The sequence below is a fragment of the Helobdella robusta genome, assembly GCF_000326865.2.
Source record: "Helobdella robusta unplaced genomic scaffold HELROscaffold_1, whole genome shotgun sequence".
Taxonomy (NCBI): Eukaryota; Metazoa; Annelida; class Clitellata; order Rhynchobdellida; family Glossiphoniidae; genus Helobdella; species Helobdella robusta.
Window position 1 is genome coordinate 558,937 of NW_008703570.1, and position 21,028 is coordinate 579,964.

General features: G+C 35.0%; 3 protein-coding genes across 3 annotated transcripts; all 3 read right to left on the reverse strand.

Annotated features, from left to right (window-relative positions):
• Positions 1-16: 16 nt before the first annotated feature.
• Positions 17-6,073, reverse strand: HELRODRAFT_93125 (hypothetical protein; the record flags this gene model as incomplete). The annotated part of the gene is made up of 6 exons (XM_009010450.1): positions 5,797-6,073; positions 2,557-2,778; positions 1,281-1,581; positions 912-1,081; positions 482-647; positions 17-136 (listed from the first exon to the last, which is right to left on the reverse strand). Coding segments are annotated over exons 1-6 (1,230 nt in total), but the record flags the coding sequence as incomplete, so codon positions are not given.
• An 8,687-nt stretch (positions 6,074-14,760) lies between these two features.
• Positions 14,761-15,108, reverse strand: HELRODRAFT_62989 (hypothetical protein; the record flags this gene model as incomplete). Its single annotated transcript, XM_009010451.1, has 1 exon — positions 14,761-15,108. The coding sequence occupies one exon, from the start codon at positions 15,106-15,108 to the stop codon at positions 14,761-14,763; it is 348 nt and encodes a 115-aa protein (XP_009008699.1).
• A 3,911-nt stretch (positions 15,109-19,019) lies between these two features.
• On the reverse strand, positions 19,020-19,918 carry HELRODRAFT_158361 (hypothetical protein; the record flags this gene model as incomplete). Its single annotated transcript, XM_009010452.1, has 3 exons — positions 19,020-19,160; positions 19,568-19,648; positions 19,826-19,918. The coding sequence occupies 3 exons, from the start codon at positions 19,916-19,918 to the stop codon at positions 19,020-19,022; spliced, it is 315 nt and encodes a 104-aa protein (XP_009008700.1).
• Between the last annotated feature and the right edge of the window lie 1,110 nt (positions 19,919-21,028).

A 21,028-nucleotide genomic window follows, 5' to 3' on the forward strand; every position in this document is an offset into this window, starting at 1 on the left:
ATGTTGTTGTTTTTGATGTTGTTGATGTTGCATTTGTTAACTGAAGTTGAGAAACAGTTGCCACAGAGTCCCTCCCTTCCACTTGCAGTTACACTCGTCCACTCGCTACACCTGTCACACTGCCTGGCTTCAGGACCTGATTGAATGATTGAGAGCCAAATATAATAACATTGTGGTGGCTGTTAGACTTTGAAGTTAGATTTCTAACAATCATTTCTTACACTTTTTGACCAATCTGCTGCTACAAAATTTTCAAATCGGTAAAAACTTTAATTTCTACTTATCAATTTTGCATGCAGAGCATCAAACCACAGAGAACCACTGTGCTGTGCATTCGTGCAAGTTCGACGTCACTAATTCATGGAATTTACACAAGAGCATGAACTGAACGAACTGAATGATTTCATACTTACCACGGAAGAAATAATTTAACCAGATTGATATCACAAGTCTGAAAATTATGAAATTAAGAAAGTCATACCAAAGTGGAAGGCCATGTGGTTGCGTAAGTTGGACGACTTCGTGAATCCCTTCCGACACATGGGACAAATGAACGGCCAGCTGCCCGTGTGTGTGTACCGGTGGTTCTTCAAATCGCCCGGGGTTGGGAAGGACCTGGAACACTCCGTGCACTTGTGAGGCTTCTCCTTCGTTGAGACAGAAAATAGTTTGTTTCGAGAGATTCGAGTTATTTAAAAAAACATATATATATATATGATTCACAACACTTTGAACAATGAATAAATTTTAGTGTGAATGCATGTAAAATGTTTGTTCGGAATTCAAAATTTTCAGCGTCATCGTTAAATTTGTTCTTGTTGAAAATGGCGCGTAGAAAGAAACACACGAACGTTGAAAATGAAACAAGCAAACGGATCAATGCACCATCGAGGACAATCTGAGGAACGTACCTTCTTATGCGTGAGGCGGTGGTAGTAGAGGTTGGAGCTGGCGGTGAACTTCTTACTGCAGACTGGACAGACGTGGGGTTTTTCGCCAGAATGAATGCGTCGGTGGGTGTTGAGCGAACTGGAGGTGGAGAAGGCCTTGCCGCAAACGTCACACACGTGCGGCTTTTCACCTTTCGGGCATGTTTGTTGCTTTTTAATGTTATTATGCTTGTAACAGTGGACTCAACATTGTTGCAGTATGTTTTGTAAATAAAAATAATTATAATAAATTAGTGACGAGTGACCATTTTTCAATTAAACAACATTGATCAGTGAGGGTTTTCTCAAAGTTCCACCGTACCCGACAGCATGAAACAATATGAACTGTACAACCTGTGTGTGTTCTGATGTGTCGCTGCAGTAGGGATGGCCTGTCGAACTTCTTCCCGCACACGTCACACGGCAGCCACTTCTTGCATCTCTTCTTATTCTTCTTCTCCTCCACCTGACTGCATGTTGTTTTGGAAGTTCTTGAGAAGGCCGTCTGATTTGTCGACTTGGAGGATGTTTGAGTTTCAAATGTTTTCAAGCAGTTGGAAGCCGGGAGGGAGTATTTAGAAATGTTCGTGATGTTTACAGAGTTGCTGGAGTAGCTGAGAATTGTTGTAGCTGTTGTGGAAACTTTCAACGGCTTCAAAGTTTTATGAACGTCGTCGTCGTCGTCGTCACTCACTTCCTCATCGCAATCCTCATCGTCGTCCAACTCCTGCTTCAACATTCCGCCAGCAGTTGTCCTACTTCCAATTGAACAGTCCTTTTCGCGAGCAGCGGGACTTCCTGTCCTTGCAAGGTCGCCATCGTCCACCAGCACATCCACATCACTTTCCTCATCATCGCCGGAGTTGCTTTCGTTCTCATCATCATCATCATCACCATCATCGTCGTCATTTACACTTTTGTTACTGCCTGAGTTAAGCCTCTTTTTTGTTGTCATCCGAAGATCCAAAGGCTAAAGTTTAATTTACTTATTTATTTATTTTATCTATTTATTTATTCAGTTATTATAATTATTAAAAAAGTAAATATTTTAAAACAACTAATTACATTGGATAGTCCTGCTCACGCAAGTTTGTGCAAGAAGCAATAAATAGACAATTATTGTTTTTCAAAGTCAAGACAATGAATTGAAAGCAATAAGTAATATTGATCAGATGAACGAAAGCTACCAGACCTCATCCTGCATGTCCTCCAAGCAGCTGTCGCTCGTTCGCCTGCGAGGCCGGCAGAGGTCGCTATCATCGGTCGCATGTAGGCAGGATGGAGACGCGTAGCCAGAAGTTGAGAAGTTGAGGGATGCATGTCTCGTCGAGTTGTTTATTAGGCTGTATGTCTGCGTTGTGTCGAAGTCTAAGGAACCGCGACGAAAAGTGTTGTCTTTTGAAGGAAATTGTATAAATTCAAACTGAGGTCTCCTACAAAAGCTGAGACTGTTGAAATTCGTGCCCTGATGTATATCGTCTAGTTCGTATGAACGCGGTGGTTCGTTGAGGCTCGTGATGTGTTTCTCTGCCCGTGGATATGAGTTTTCAGCAAGTGGACTTGAATTGTGGGAGTTGAAGATTGCTCTGTTGGTGTGTTGGTTTAATAACTGGGCGCCTACATCAACACGTCTGCTGCATTTTTTAAGCTCAAAATAAACTTTGAGTTCATCGTTTGGAAAAACTTTTCGAACAATTTCGAAAGTGGGAACATTGTTGACCAACCTGGCCAGCATGTTCATCTGACTGACGTCATCGGTCGCACGCAGGAATCGAACCCAGTTGCAATGCCTCACAAGCAGACCACCCACCCTCACCAATGTGTCAACTCCTCCGAACCTGCTTCTTACCTGCGTTCAAGAATTAGTGTTCTTCTTACTAAATTGTAAAAATGAATATTGAAAGAAAATAAAAAATAAATACTTAGGATCATTCAATCTTCTTACTCAAGACAATACTTCCCTTAACATTCTGATAGCGATCTACTTGGCTGTTCCTTAAAACATGTTTTAAGCGGGTAGAATTGCAACGGTGCGAAAGTTTGCAGACGTGCGTACATTTGGCGTACACGAGTTGATGGACATTTTTGATGTGCACAAATTGTCTACACCCGATCAAACTACTCCTTGTACGTGCATTAAAAGCGAAACACGCATCCACCCAGCAGGACGCATGCAGACCGGCAAAGACATGCAGAGAGGCGAGAGGCTTGCAAGCATTGAAATGTGAAGGTTGTGACGGGCAGTTGATTCGATTCGGCCAATTAATGTTTTGTACGCCTTTCATCTTCATCTCGTTAGTTATCAAACTGATACAGAGGTCCCATGGCACTGCGTGTATTGGCGTTGTTCGTTCGTTAGATGGTTGGTCAGTTGTGTGGTTCTTAGTTCTTGCGTGTGTTCATTGTTTCTACATTTTGTGCTTATTTTGTGTGCTATAAGTGCTTGTGTTTTGCTTTATGTTGAAGTGAGTGAAAATTTTTTTGTAAAATGTAGACGAGAAAAAAATGACTTGAAATGACTTTGAAATCAAAATTGCAAGACGAAAACAAAACTTCAACTCTCAAACTATCTTGAAGACTTTTGTTATTAATATTATAACATTAAAATCATTTTTAATAATTCAAAAAAGTAATTGTTAAAATTCATTTTACTACACTAAATCTATATTTCACTACACAATACACCACCCCACACAACACCGCACTGTATAAATGCTGACCCCACGTTTATTTTTAGGAAAAATTGCGGGTGTTTAATTTGTGAGAATGTTTTTGTTTGAACTGTGGCTACCCAACCAGCTCCTACCCAACCAGCTTGAAACTGCATGTGCGTGAATGTGATGTGCGTGAGTCAAATTGAAGTGCATGTGAATTGATTCTAGTTAGTAACTCAACAGATGGCTGTTGAAACGGGCGGACTAAATTATCAAAACGGCTCCAAATAACAACTTTTTGTGAATGTTGACATTTTATAAACATTTTTTTTGAACGTTGGAGCAACCTGAAACTGTGGAATCAGTTGCTACCATCACTCTTATGTGCATAAGCAGGTAGACCAAAGTATCAATTAATGCACGTGTATAAGTTCATAGACGAGTATAAATAATTTGTGCTGTGCGAATTTGTGCGTGCGTGAAAGTTTGCGTATTTAAGCACTTTGTTCGTGCTCGATAATGACGCGTATGTTGTTCGTGCAAATGAAATGCAGAGCTGTTAATTGAAAGTTTAAATGAGATGCATCATATTTATGACTGGGTAATGTTTGTTGTGTGTTGTCTGCGTGTATGTTTGTGTGTTGTCTGCGTGTGTGTTTGTGTGTTGTCTCTGTGTGTGTTTGTTTGTGAGGGGTTGTTATTTGTGAGGGGTTATTTGTGAGTTTTTTGTTTGTTTGTATGATATACATATATATTAATTTGTATATATGCTTGTTTGGTTGTATGTTTGTATGAGATGATTCTCAATGTATGTGTTTCTAAGTAACTTGTTTGTTGCAGACTGTAGTTGGTTGGTTGGTTGGATGTTTGACCTGTTGATAGTCTAGATAATAGTTAATGGTCATGAAATATGTTACAAAAGTAGTTACTCATGATATGAAAAATTGTATACAAACAAATTTAGGATTGGAGAGAATGATGCTGAAATAAAGATGATAATAAACAATAAGGACGATGCAGCACAGAAGTTTGCAGCAGTAGCACCAGCATCGAGTAGCAGCTTCAGTAGCAGGCAGGTAACAAACGGACAGATGATGGAACGGTGCACGTGTTTACGTTAATGTTACGCAGTGAGAATCTGTTGGATTCCTTTGATCAATTCACTTGCTTTTTTCATTCATTTGTTTTCTTGCTTTTCATTCATTCATTCATTTGTTTGTTTTTTTTCATTCAATCGCTTATTTACTTGCATTCATTCATTCATTCATTCATTCATTCATTTATTCATTCAATAATCTATCCATTAATTCACTTTCTTTTACTTACTTTACACTTCCTTTTTTCTATTTATTTGTTAGTTTGTTTAATTAATTAATTCATTCATTCTTTGACTCGTTTATTCATTCATTCTTTGACTCGTTTATTCATTCATTCATTCACCCATTCGTTCGTTCATTCATTTATTCGTTCGCCCATTCATTCAATCAATCAATCAATCATCCATTCATTTATTAATTTATTCCATCTAATGCTTGCTTTCTTTCATTAACTGACTTCCCCATTCCTCCTTCATTCCTTCTCTTACCTCCCACGCATTATTCAGTGCTTGCTCCTTCCAATGAGATATCATTCAAAACAATTCCTACCTTTAAATCTTTCAAGCCAGAAGAAGCCAGCCACCCAACCAGCATAATTTATATTTCAACTGAGATCAACCCATTCAATCAATCAATCAATCAATCAATCAATCAATCAATCAATCAATCAATCAATCAATCAATCAATCAATCAATCAATCAATCAATCAATCAATCAATCAATCAATTAATCAATAACTCGTAAAAATGAGTGCAAATTGAAGAGAAATTGATCGAAATAGTTAAATAGAAATTACATACAAACAGTAAAAAACATCGAAAATGAATGAACCCGAATGCAAAAACTCATTAGTTGCTTATAAGATCCAGGTTTAGACCTTCAAATTTAAAAGTGACTTATTAACTATAAGTATGAATAAATAAAAGAATGTGAATTGGAATTCAACGTTCTTTGTAATAAAATTTGATTTGAAACAATTTTAAAAATTGAACCAGATTTTTTTGAAAGGTTTCATCAACTTTTCGACTAATTACTATCTATACATTGCAGACAAGATTTAATCATTGCTATCCACTGAGTGAGAGTTAAAAATTAGAAATTAAAATTATACAAACGTCATCAAGTTCCAGCTGCCCGTACAACTCCAACCTCTCCAACATGACCTCACCATCGTCGGAGTGGAAGGTGAAACCAGGTTCAAGGTGACATCTTGCCCAAACGCTGAACCCCATTTCAAAAATGTTTCGTTGTTTTTGTTGTTGCAGTTGTTGTTGTAGTTGTTGATGTTGTTGTTGACGTTGTTGTTGCTGGTTGCTTGGTAACAGCATCAAGTTCAGTTGTCTGGGCATTAAAATGCATGCATCCATTGCTAAGAAATTTAATTCCTGTTCGTTTGATTTTTGACCGTTACAAAAAGTGGAAGGTTAACTCACAATGATTCAAAAACATTCAATTGAAATTTGATGAAAATTAATCATAATGAAATTAATATAAGCAGAACCATATAAAAGACATTGTTATATCTCCGGAGTAGGTGGAGCTAGTGCATCTTATCAGCCAATGAGAAGGCGAGAATTCGTTTAAGATCAGTTAATGTGTTTGTGTGCTGTCTTCCATACAACACTCTGAGGTACCCCAGGATGATCTGGAAGTCAGTTGCCGACTGCTGAAGAGTTTGAGTGGAAAGGCTTTCAATTCTCATTAAAATGCGTTTCAAAATACCCGCACACGTTCGTGGTTTCATTTCGAACAATGTTTTTTTGAGAAAATTCATTAAAAATTACCTTAAAATTAAGTTTCAAAAGAGACACCATTTACTCAAAAACATGCCAACACGCACACACAAACAAACACACAAACATGCATGCGGACGCAAACAGACAAACAGATAGAAATAGATTAGTGTTGTTAGAATTCAGCGGTCAGTTTGTTAGCTGGCCAGACAGCATCATTGATTTCAATTGTTCAACAACTTGTTTGTTACCTTACTCTCTTCACTCGCACGCATTACGACTGGTATTCAATTTTCGCATTTAATTCTCGTTGTTAATTGTTACTATTGCTGGTGGTGCCGAGTTGCACTGTAGCGTTACGCAACATCCTGGAGGTCTTAGATTCAACATCGTTAATGTATAACTTTCACCGCGGTCTGAGGTGTCTTGTTGGTATCCTAAGAAACTATGTGTGCGTGTGTGCGTGCGTGCATATATGTGTGCACGCATGTGTATGTGAGTGTGTATGCATGTATGTGTGCGTGTGTGTGTGCGCGAATGTGTATGTGTCATTGGGTTTGTCTCTCTCTCTCTGTGTGTGTGTGTGTGTGTGTGTGTGTGTGTGTGTGTGTGTGTGTGTGGTGTGTTTGTATGTGAGAGCATTCTATTGGCGTGCTGTTGTTTGTGTGCGATAAATGTGTAACGTGAACGTACAACAGCTAAAAAGCTGATTGTTATAATTATTTTTGAACTTGTCACCAAATTTTTCATCATCATTTCCACCACCATCATCATCATCTTCATCATCATCCCCACCATCATCATCATCATCATTCTCATAGTGAGCTGATCCGATAGACATTTCAATATTACCAAGCTTCAATTGGTCACACTGTTCCTCTATATCTATCTAATCCATCCATCCATCCATTCATCCAACATATACGAGAACATAAGCAGCGTTAATTTGAAGCCATCGGAATGAGAATTCGGCAACCACCAAAATTGAAACTGCAACCTCCCGCAACCACCGGGATTGAAAGTGCAATCTCACCAGGATTGAAACTGCCACCACTAGGATTGAAACTGCATCCTGCAACTTGATCAACTATAACATTCTGAAACAATTACGTCATAAAGCATTTTGTGTAAATTTATATATCTAGTTGTTTAGCTTTTTGTTTTGTGGTTTGCTTGTTGTAATTGAAAAATTTTAGATATCCGATTAATGTTCATAAAACTTCTGTTACCTTACGTGAATAACATTCCGGAGAGCTTCCCCAAACAAATCCTGGCTGCATCCTCACATCTCACACCATGGTGTCGTCGTTATCATTCTTCACTTCCTCATCAGACCATCTTCGTCGTCTTCCACGTCATCATCACCACCACATTCCACCTACAGGGTGCTCAACTCGCAGGCAAACAATGTTGTCGTCTGTGTAGCACAAGAAACAAATAGCAACTTCACACGGAGATCAACAACAAAAACAAAAACAAGCAACACAACACAAAAAACAACACCACCGCCAGCCACAGACAACCACAGTCAGCCACATCCCAACAACAAAATAACGCAACACACCAAGCAACAACTCGACAACAACCTAGGCAGGAGTTGTGCAGTACATTAATTTGTGTCTGCGCAACTTCATTTCTATTTAATATCAATTCAATTGTCCAGGGAACATCGTTTAACCTGGTCAGTTTACATTGTGCATGAATGCATGTGTGCGTGTGTGTGTGTGAGCATGTTTATTGTGCACGCTGAATACGCTTGTGTGTTCGTTGTGTGGTTTTCAGTTTTTGTGCGTGTGGTTGTGCGTGCCTGTGTGGTCATGTAGTCATGTGCGTTCTGTAAGCGTCTGTTTTAACTTGCGTTAAAAGCACGCAAAATCTCTCAAGCACTTTCTCAACATCTCCCACTTTCTCTCTTTCTTCTCGACATCTCTATTTTTATTTACTCAGCATACGTCAGTGGGACAACTTAATGTATGTTCGGTTGAGATTCCTTAAGACGACTTTGTGGTTTCTTTTTGTTTGACGTTTTGTAACAATTGAAATAGATTCATGCATGTATGTATGTATGTATGTATGTATACTGGAAAACATATACACGCATATACACGAATACACACCACACACACACACACACACACACACACACATATATATATATATATGTATAACTTACATCAAAATTATTAAATTAATATCATTAATCTTCAAATAAATAACAACCTTGTGATTGCGAAACTGATGACGATGATGAAAAAATATGATGGTAGTGATATATTCAATGATGATGATGTTTATGTGGAGATATGAAGATGATATCATATGATATCACGTAATTCACGATAACCCTGATGCGAACGATGATGATGACGATGATGATGATTATGACGATGATGATGATGGTATAAGATATAAAGATGACGTCATGGGATGTAATGAGGATAATTACCTACAATGACCGTGGTGCGAATAAAATCGCGAGATAGAATAATGACACCCCGATTATATAGTATCACCTAATGATGATAGGATGATATGGTATCATCTAAAGATCACGTTTATCTCAATGATAAAATGATATGGTATGTGCCGAACATGCCGTTTCTTCAATGTATCAACATCGGTATCAAACAGTATCAAATAATTACATAGTTGAAATCTTATTTAAATGTATTTCGGATTTAATTGTGTGGTTTCCAATATTTTATGTGACAATTTATATGAATTGCAGGGAAAGTTGGAATAATTTATTTTAGAATATGCGTTTAAAAGTCTTTATAAAAGTAGATATATGTACACACACACAGGCACGCAAACAAATACACATACACACATATACACACACAAAAACGTTCATAGACATACACGAACACACATTTACACACACATACACACACTCATTAAAAAGTCTTTCACATTGGATAAATACGAGTGTAACTGATGTGGTATTTACAATTGATGGTTTCATTGCTTCGCCAATTGATTCAGGTGGAACGTTTCTACAACATTGATTACGCTTCAACCCAACAACTTTACAATAACAAGATTCCATTTCTGGCAAACCATCCCCTTATCTTACTATTTCATTGTTATTATTATTATGGAAAGAATTTAAAATTGACAAATATAACCAAATCCTTCAATTGAGCCTAAAGAATTATTAAAATAGCTTTAACCTTTTAACAAACACTTTCGAAATTTTTACATTCGGATTTTATAATATAATTTATTTTATTTTAAGTTAATTTATTTTAAATTTATTTAATTAATTAATTAATTTATTTTATTTTTAATTTATCGCTGGTCAATTTAGTTTGGTCTGAACACTTTAGAAACAATTTGATAATGTAGTTTTGTCATCATCAAATTCAATACATTGTGAAAAAATCCCTGCTGGTTGAGTCTCTATTTGAAAAACTAACATCTTCTATTTAGGCCTCCTTCGTATTGAATGACAAGCAAACTAGACCACAACTTTTATTAATTTTAGCTCATTTTATTTTATTTCATCATTTATTTTATTATTTCGATAATTCATTTTCCTTGATTGAATAGTAAGCAGTGTTCCTAAAGTAATAGTTTTTAAATTTTGTGATTATATAGCTTTTTAAATTATTATTTTAAATTGATACAAAGGTCACAGACACCAACACGTGCGTTTGTTAATGGGTAGAAGTTATTGTAAACATCAGCAATGTCACTTTCTTGCTTGGACATCTAAATTGAAAGGTTTCAATTAATTATATTGTATAGAAGTTCTTGTTTATTCAGATGCATCATTGATATTTGTCGAGTATCGAAACATACCTTTAGTGGCTTACCGACTTTTAGCGTGCCAAGATTTTTGCAATTTAGTTTTTTTATCATATTTTATTCACAATTTAGTTAATTTTAAATTATTTATTCGTGGCCTTAAACATATTTTGTTGTTTTTTTTTTAATTTATTCATCAGATTCCATGCATTTTGCCAAGATTTAAATTTTATTTGTCCACTGTTTTTTTTTATATAAATTTGATTTTTTGTTTACTCATTTTTTGCACCATAATTTTCAATCTGTTAAATTTTGTTATACAGCATTCAGCCGGGCAAAACTTAAAAAAAATCATTAAAATCTAATTTACAAAAATGTTTGCAACTTTTTATTTTTATCAACAAACAATAAAATATTTTTTTTTTTTTTTGTTTCAAACGGTATCGTCATCTTTCGCTTGAACTAACAAACTGCTGTCAACAACAAAAACAACAAAAATAACAACAACACAACAACAACAACAAAAATAACAACAGCAGCAACAACAACAACAACAACATGCATTCCGAAGTGCAGTTAGTTGAATAGTGATAAGGAGATGCAGTGACATCCGACAAGCAACGAGGTTAGTACGCCAACAAACTGCTCGCGAGTGATGATAGTTTATCGCCGATCCATTCCCCTGATGATGGTTATGAAAACATGTGTCAGTTGGTTGTCATCAATGCTCTAGTGTGCTTATCCCGATGGCTCCCGCTGTGTTTGCTCTTACGTTATGTTATGGTATGTTATGTTATGGTATGTTATGAATGTCATTGCGTGAGTTAAGTTGTTTAGCTGAAATTCTACCATAACTCCGTTGTTTCACAATTATTTTATCCCATTTGTTTCTTTGTTGTTGGCTGTCTGGCTGCATGATTCTTTGACATCAAAACAGAAATTTAAAAATTTAACACAGTGCGATTCAACAGCCTGTAAGAGATCACCTTCCAATTTGCTTGGTTTCTTTGTTTGCGGTCAATCACCGTAGTTACAGATGAAACAAATTTTTATGTTCGTGGGTAGAAATATTTTTGCTCAAAAGCGTTTCGAATTCGAATCCAACATTTGCAAGAAACCTCACAGGCTTTAAACAAAATGAAATAAAACATTATAACATTCATAATATGGGCGCGATTAAATGTGGCTGTGGCTAATATTGATGCCTCTCTTTCCTTTCTTTGTTTTACTTTCTCTCTCTCCATCTCTCTCTCACGCACACACACTATCTCCCTCTCTTTCATTTTGTTTCTCTGTCTTCCCTTGTCTCTCTCTCTCTCTCTCTCTATATATATATATATATATATAAACTGATGACGGAAAATGTATGATAATAAGAAGACACTTGTAGCGCAATTAGACAGGCATTATGCCGCCTTGTACAGAGAAAGCTGATCAACCGTAAAAACTCACAAGTGTTGTTTTGTTGCTCTTAAATGAAATAAACAGGAATGCATGAATACATTCCTGCAAAGTGTAAACATTGTATGCGTGTGATTACGTGTGTGATTGTTTGCGTGTGTGTGTGTGTGTGTGATTGCATGTGTGTGTGATTGCGTATGTGATCGTTTAGTGTGGATGTAATTGTAATTAGTGATTGATTACTATCTTGAAAATAAACCAACAATGTTCAGTTTAAATCGATAAATATTTTCTGATTAAGACATTATTAGCCATACAGCAGTACAAACAAAAAAACTCATTAATTATTATTAGTGCAAATTAAAATGAAAGACAGAAAAATTTTGAATAATAACAATTTAATTTCAACTACATTTTTTTAAACTAAAAACCAAAAGAATTTTCCAGGTTCAATAGAAATTTCCAAGTTAAATTAAATAGAATAAAAATTGGGCACAAAAAATGACACTCCAACGGATTTAGGAGAGAAACCACCACCAATTTGTGATCAATATAAAAAACTACACCACCAATTCAACACATGCTGACAGATTGCAGAAATCCTAATCAATACAGATTCAAATACCCTTTTCCAGATAATTTATCAGAAATATTTGTCAACCAAGATCATATCCAAGATATGTTAAAATATTTTATCGATATCGACATCATAAAGAGTATATAAACAAAGACATTGACAAACTCCAGTGGCATAGCCGGGAAACAAGCTAAAACGACGAAAAAAGTGAACTAACGAACAGATGGTTAAAACATTAATGCTGAGCAATCATTTTTAAATAATTTTGTGTTGTCCATTTTTGGCACTAATTTAAAACGTTTTGGTTTTAAGGAAGGTTCAGAGTTGAAGCAAAATATAAATAGTTTAAATATTTAAAAAAGGATGATTTTTTGGGTTTTTTTAGAGATAAAAAGTAATTGTTTCTGTGGAATTCTAATTTTAATTTTTTTGATGTATAAATCTAAAAAGTTAAAGTGAAAGAGAAATTGTCAGAAAGAAGTTAAACTGAGCAGAAGTGTCAATTTGTGACTTGGTTGAAATCTTATGTTGCAACAGGTTCACACAAGCTTTTTTGAAGAGATAATATGATATGTCAATACGCATCTCCAGCATATTGGGTTGACACGGCTATTACGCCATGTATTTGGCGTCAAAAGACACAACTCCACACTACACACACAACTCCACACAACACACACAACTCCACACAACCCCACATAACACACACAACATACACATCTCTATACAACCCACACACATAACTCCACACAACACACACGACTCCACACAACTTTACATAACACACACAACACACACAACTCCATACAACACACACACAACTCTACACAACACACACAACTCCACACAACACACACAACTCCACACAACACAACTTAACACATAATGATGAAGAACCGGACTAACACCACAATAACATTCAACAAACGCAACGCAATGCTTCATAATGCTTCATAACTGAGTCGTCTCAGTGTTACATGAACACGACAATACATCAACATAGCATTACAACACAACACACCAACATAACATCAATAACAACATCCAGCAGTCAGACAATACAATACTTTCCTCTTCATATTTGATGGAACGACATGACGTGGAAGTGTAAACCCTGACACACACACACACACACACACACACACACACACACACACACACACACACACATACACACACACCCAATGCTAACAAAACTTTTAACTCCCAATCAACTCTATCCCATCATAACCATACTGATCATATAATATGAAATTATGCCAAATTTGAAAAGTTGTTAAATGAAATTGATCGTCGAAAATGAAATAATTATTTAAATGCCGGAACATTTTGTTCAAAGAAGCAACCAAATCTGAAACGTTTAAAAAAGTTTCAATTCAGCTTCTTGAAACATATTTCTTTGTTTCAAGTTTCTCTGCTTTTTTTGAAAATGCTTCCTTTTTATCAAACATCATGCAGTAACCCCAGTGGAACAATGTAGACAAAACAAACAACAGCCTTCAAAAAACACCACAGCACACGAACACAACATGCAACATGCAGCAGTAACGCGGTTGCGCAACGACATATCATATCATCGAGTGGATCCGTGGACATCTTGACAATGAGGCAGTGCCACCCAGCCAGCTAATAATTACTGAAAGACATGTATTGAATGGGAGGGGAGGCCCACCTCATTACGCACTTCGTCCACTCCACGGCCCATCGTCTTACGCAATGGGCCGCATCATTATTACCAATGTAATTAATAATATTTGGCCTCTCGCTTATACATCCCCTTCAACTTCCTCAATTTATGTTCAGTTTCAACTACGATTAATCTATAGAAAGAGCGCGAAGCATTAACCTTCAGCTGTCTTTCAATCTATTTCACGTTCTTTCGTAACTCAATGGAAAATTTTAAAAAGTTCATTATTTAACAGCGCATTTCCATTTCAATTTATTTATTGAACAAGTTCTAAAATTTGAAAAATTTTTACACTAAAAATAGTTTTGGCAAAAATCTTTGTAATAATTTAGTGGTTCACGCAGGTGAGTAACTTCGAGACATCGAAACATTTCAAAATATTGGATGAGTTTAGTATTGTAAACAGCAGAACAAAAAATATGAAAATACTTTTAATGATGATCATTTAGAAATGGTTATTCTATTTCTCATCATCATCAAGATACAATTTACTACAGGCCTAATCGGAATGATGATAAGTCAAGGTATAAAAAGTTAATTGCTTGATTCCTGTGTCGAGATGTGGAGACCCTGACGTAGCATTATGCAACTTCCTAGTTTTTATCTGTAATTAAGTCGTTTCATTATTTCTTGAGTCTTTAATGTGTGCACATTGTACAAATGTTTGTAATTGGACAATGTTCAACACGTCAATGGAAGCATTCCTTCCTGAGCAGTGGCGGATTAACCTTTTTGCCGCCTAGAGGCACTCGTGGTTTGCCGCCCCAATTTTAAATTTTATAATAAATTTAGAAATTAAATTCATATAAACGCAATATTTAAAAAAAAATTTTATTGAGTACATTCTTTAATAACATTCATGTAATGTAATATTATCAATTTTAAAAAATAAATTTTCTTTCATTGCAGATTATAAAAGTTATTTCAAAACTTAACGACGTGCCTTCCTGCGCGCAAATTCATCAATAACGAAATTAATGTCTAAATCTTGTAAAATTGTTTTTTCGATGCATAGAATTGCAAGATAATTTAACCTTTCTTCGGACATTGTCGAACGCAAATAGTTTTCAACGCGCTTTAAACAAGAAAATGTTCGCTCGGCCGAACAGTTTGTAGCAGGAGTACAAGTGTACATCCGAAGTGCAATGTCTACATTTGGATATACACACTGCAAGTCATTCAATCTTATCCATTTACACAAATCAATTGGAGTGTATGGAACTGCATTTTGGTCTAAGGTACCCAAATGAGACTTTAAATGCAACAGTTCAGTATTCATAAAAGAATCAAATTTAGCAATAAGTTCAAGCAGCATCATGTAGTTCCCACTTTCAGAATTTCCAAATTTTTCAACGTGTCCACGCAAAGGTAGTCCTCTTGAAACCAATGTCTTCACAACTTCTATCACGCGAACAAGAGTCAATTTCCAGTAATTTATCTCAGTTTCCAATTGATCATTTAACTGCGAGTTTATTTGACCTATAGCACGACCTCTCGTTTTGCAAGCATGTACGCAGTCTCTAAATAAACAAGACATTCTCGCCTCATTTTTTCTCCGTTAATAAGAGTATAGTCAAACATACTTTGTGTGAGGCTGCGTATTTTGCCATCACTGTACTTCTTTTTGGATTTACTAAAGTCCATATTTGACCACAAAATCGCGCGTCTCATTATTTACTTGCCATAAAGCAGGGTCATCAGATAAACGGAAACATTGCTCCACATTTTTTGAGAGACATTCATCGGACAATTTTGTTAATATCTCCATGGAGGTGCTGTACAAGAAAGATATTTATTCAGGTGAAGTAATTTAACCAAAATGTTTCATTATTTCTTATTTAGATTTTTAAAAAAGACAAACAAACCCATCATCATCTGAGACATTTGATTTATAACTTGTCTCAGTCTTAGATTCTACAACCGCGAATGAACTCTCTTCGATACATGCTAAACTGGACCTATAGATAGACAGCAATATTATTAGTATGCGAAAGTTTAGCCAAATCAATTTTTCAAAGAAATGTCTTGCACTAATGAAAAACGCATCGACTAACTTATCTTCAGTATCATTTCGTTTTTCTAATTGATCTCCACTTCCACTGACCGCCGACTGAAAAAACTTGTATAAGTGAGCTTAGTACGTTAGTATTACTAGTTAGTACGTAGTATTAGTAGTTAGTAGTTAGTATTACTAGTTAGTACGTAGTATTAGTAGTTAGTGGTTAGTATTACTAGTTAGTACGTAGTATTAGTAGTTAGTGGTTAGTATTACTAGTTAGTACGTAGTATTAGTAGTTAGTGGTTAGTATTACTAGTTAGTACGTAGTATTAGTAGTTAGTGGTTAGTATTACTAGTTAGTACGTAGTATTAGTAGTTAGTAGTTAGTATTACTAGTTAGTACGTAGTATTAGTAGTTAGTGGTTAGTATTACTAGTTAGTACGTAGTATTAGTAGTTAGTATTACTAAGTAGTACGTATTATTAGTGTATTAGTAGTTAGTATTACTAGTTAGTACGACGTTGTCATAGCTATGAAATAATATCAACCACTTTAAAAACAAAAAGATGACTCCAATGCTGGAGAATGTTAACGTTTAAGTTTTTAATTTCGCTTTAAGTTAAGGAGATACTTTAGAAATTTTACTCACTTGCAAATTATAAAATTTCAAATGAGTGAAACAGAAGTATTGACATCATTGTCAACATCACCACCATCACCACCCCCACCACCATCATCATCACCACCACCATCATCATCACCATCATCATCATCATCATCGAATAGTATGGTGTCACTGAAGCATTAAAGTTTGTCGTTGGTTGGGTGTTCGACTTTCTTAACAACTCGCTCCTTCTCTCCATCCCACACGAACAACAAAAAATTTTAAAAGTTGGTTATTGCGGTTCTGTTTTTGTTAGTTTCCCATGCCTCTGTTGATGGTTTTGCATGTTTTCCGTCAGGTTGAATTCAAATAATTATGAACCACAATTGAAGCAAAAGGGAGCTTCGAAGGTGGTGTATCCAGACAACTGTGACGGGTGGCCTAAAATTTGAAAATTTCAAATTTACACATTGAAAATTTCAAATTTTCACATACAAGCCAACATTTTCACGGAGAGGAGGAAAAGGGCAAGATTTGTTGTAGTGTGTCTGAGTGACAATTTTTTTTGTTTATCACGTTCAATTTTTGGTCGATTTTAACACATTAAACAAATTTCCTGACTTTTATTAACAAACTGCTCTCCCCCAAGATCCGACAGTATATTTCTGCCCATATTTTGACTTCTCTGCTGGGAAGACTACTGATTGTTAGGAATTCTGTACATCAATCACTCCCTGTAATTTGGCTGTGGCTGTCATAAATTCCACTAAACAATTTGTATAATACATTTTTAGTATAATAAAATTTTATCATTTTTTAGTATAGATGCATTTAGTGCAGCGAACTTTCAACGATTAAAAATGTTTTTTGTCTTTAAATCTCAGTCGTTTTTATATCAATCTAGCACTCTCTTACCCAATTTATAGTTGCCTGTTAAATTTTGTTCTACCTATCCTAATAAAACAACTTCGACCGTGCACATGTTGGCGGATCACTAAGGATTCATTTTGCACACAGAACCAAGGTACACAACTTCGCATGCGACCTCTGCTGCTTTACAAGTTATAAAAATTTACAACCGACGTGCAGATCGAAGCTCTAGCGACTGAAAAAAAATGCAATTTCAGAATTAATCACTTTCTCGAAATGGTTCATGTTTGCGTTATTGAAACGTGTTGCAATAAGATTCATTTTTTTTAATTTTTGATATTAAATACCGATTTTTATTAATATTTTGAATCTATAAAAAAAGATTATTTACTGAATGAAGTTATGTGGACATGATTAGCAAGCATGATTGGACGAGTAGGCAGCATCCAGCGGGCCTTGAACAAAATATCAGATCCTGGCCCTCATTCTTTGATGGCAAACTGCTGAGAAAAGTCATAATTGAATGTCAACTGCAGTATAAATTATATGACGTCTTGTCCATTAAGTAATTCTTGTTATTCAATTCTACAAATTACAAAATTTTTATGATTTATTCCACACAAAAACTTTGTTACACTTAGGAATTGAACTTTACAAATTGACTTGAACGTTGACTTGTAGACTGTATTTTGACACCAAAAACAAAGCTGCATTAAACCATTTTTATAATAAGATTGTTAGTTTGAAACTCTTTATCTATTAATTTGTTGAAATTATATTTTCAACTACATCTGGGCTAAGAGATTCTTGAAAAAGTTCGAGAAAAATATGATAGGGTAATTAATGCGCGTATAAAATGTGGCACAATGAGCTTCAACGTGCTACATGGTTGCGTGCGCCTGACGGTCTTCTTTTGGAAATCTTCAAAAATTCATCAAAATATCAAACTCATCAGAAAACGATAATATCATACGTTAATCACACCAAAATATTTGTAGGCTTGTAAATAATTAAATTGGAAAAATGTCTTCTTCTTCCGATTCATCCAAAAGTAGCATAGAATGCAAAATATTTACAATACTTTTTAAAAATTTGAGCTCATATAGAAAACTATACCTAACCATCTTTGAAATCAAGTCTCGAATTTATACGAAATAAACTCAAATTATCCTGGTACTATTATATTTATATTCGAGCTGTTATTTATAATACCAATTTAATCTAGGTGTGTCATCAAAAAATAACTGCTTGAATCAATCAATTGATGAATCAATCACTGAATCATCAGTTAACCAACCAATCATTCAATCAGCAAATTTGCTAAAAACCATTTAACAGGGTATTCCCCTTCTTTAAAAACTTCTGCCTAAAAAATTTTTTAATAAGCAACAAAATTATTATCATTATTTTATTTATAATTTGATGATGGTCACATCATGCGAAAGAAAATCATGGAAAATCTAACAACTACTGGAAAGATGGCAGGGAAAAGAGATCGCTGTCAACAAAGAATAACATTCGTGAAGTCCTTGGGTCACCGGTTGAATATGACCACATTTCAACTACTATAAAGTGTTAAAGATCGGGTTTTGAGGAGGTCGATGGTCGCCAATGTCCTGAAGAGATAAGGCACGAGAAAGAAAGAAGAATTTGTTGATTGAATTCAACTGACGTCATAACGTACCTACCTACTTCCCTAGTGACAATAGTAGTAACCTTACTCTTCTTCTTGCTCTTGACTTTCCTTCATATTATTGTCCATCATACGATTGTCTTGGGACTGCTGGATCATCCATTTAATGTTACTGACTCTTGTCTTTTCTGGGATCCTTAATAATGCTACTTCTAACTCCTCCATCTAATCTCAATAGTGTTTTACAGAATCATTTCTTATGTTTTTCTTCTATTAAGGCTTGGTCTGACACTATGTGTCTTAAACTTAATACTTCTAAGTTTGAATTAATTTGTTTTAATAAATCTAAACGTTCTATTACTATTCCTTCTATTATCTTACTTGTATCTAAAACTCTTGATGTTTCTCACAAGTTTCGTAGTCCAGGCTTTATCTTTGATTCTAGCATGTCTCTTTCTTTTCAGATTAATAGTGTTGCTAAAATCTTATTTTCATCTACGTAGAATGAAAATACTTTTGCCCTTTTTTGACGATCCTACTCTTCTCCATTTTTGTTATTTCATCAGTTTATCTAGGATTGATTATTGCAACTATGGTCATCCTGATTCTACCTTCTATCCTTTAAGTAAAACTTTCAACTTTGCCACTCGTCTAGTTGCTCGCCCCTTTATTTTATCATATATCTTCACATCTTGTTCTCTTGCACTGGCTACCTATAAAAATAGAAAAAATTTTACAATTTGCACATTAATTTATAAGTCTTAATCTAAATTATTTCCTAAGTACTTACTTATCAGACACATTAATTAAACCTAAACCCCTCCGTTTACGATCGTCTTCTTGCTTTCACTTCTTCTTAAATCGTGTTAAACACTCTTGCTAAATCTGACTTTACTTTTTGGCCCGTTTCTCTGGAACTCTCTGATTCCTTCTCTGACTACTTCTCCATCACTTGCGAAGTTCGAGCGGATCTCAAGATTCATCTGTTTGCAAAATTCCCTGAGGAGCGCTGTTGAACATAGCGGAAATAACGCTTTACAAAGTAATTGATTGATTGTGATTGATTGATTGATTGATTGATTGATTGATTGATTGATTGATTGATTGATTGATTGATTGATTGATTGATTGATTGATTGATTGATTGATTGATTGATTGATTGATTGATTGATTGATTGAACAGCTCGACGGAATCATTTCAAATTTTTACAAATTGTAATCTGGCTGATGGGATGTGAAAGAGATTTTTATAAGTTATAAAAAATGTTCATAACTAATTTGGGAGTCCTTCAATTGTTGAATGTATTTTCTGCTCATTGCGCGAAGCTAAAATTACAATGAAATCTAACGCATCGTTTCGAAACTAGCTGGTCAGTATGATTTTACGTAGGTACCATGTTTTAAAATGCACCCGGAACAGACTGCAATTATATGACCGGACATATTGAGTCAGATATAAAGCTTACTGGAGTTTGAGTTAGGCAACGTAAGTCTCTACAATAACAAAATGACACTGAGTATTTAGTTGATGATAATATTGACAGGAATATTTGATCCTTGTATGTTTGTGTTTGCTTGCTAGATGAAGAGATGGCTCGGAGTTTTATTATTTCTTATTATCTTTAAAACAATATGCAATAATGATTATTTTAAAATTTTAGTTTTGATAAGTTTGGAATGTGAACACTTTTTAATGTTTTTTTTTTCAATTTTGCTAGATTTTTTATAAATTGTACACGGTGAATGTAAACAAAAAAATTAAAAAGACGAATATGATATGAAATTGAGAAAAAGTTGTAGTCAGTCAGCTCTCCAAATCAACAAACCTTGTTAGCATGCTTTCAAATTTGTTTGCAGAACTCTCCACCCTAATGTCTGCTTCCATGAAAATGATTACAAAAAAATGAAAAAATCAAATATGAAACTACAAAACAGTTAACATTAAATATGAAAACATTACATAGGAACTTTTTTTTTGTTAGCGTTAGGGAAAGTTTGAGTTAAATTTTTTCGCACTCATGTAATAAAATGTGCAAAGCATGTACGTTTTCTGTCCAATATAGGAAAGCTCTGTTGGAAGTTTCAACAAAAA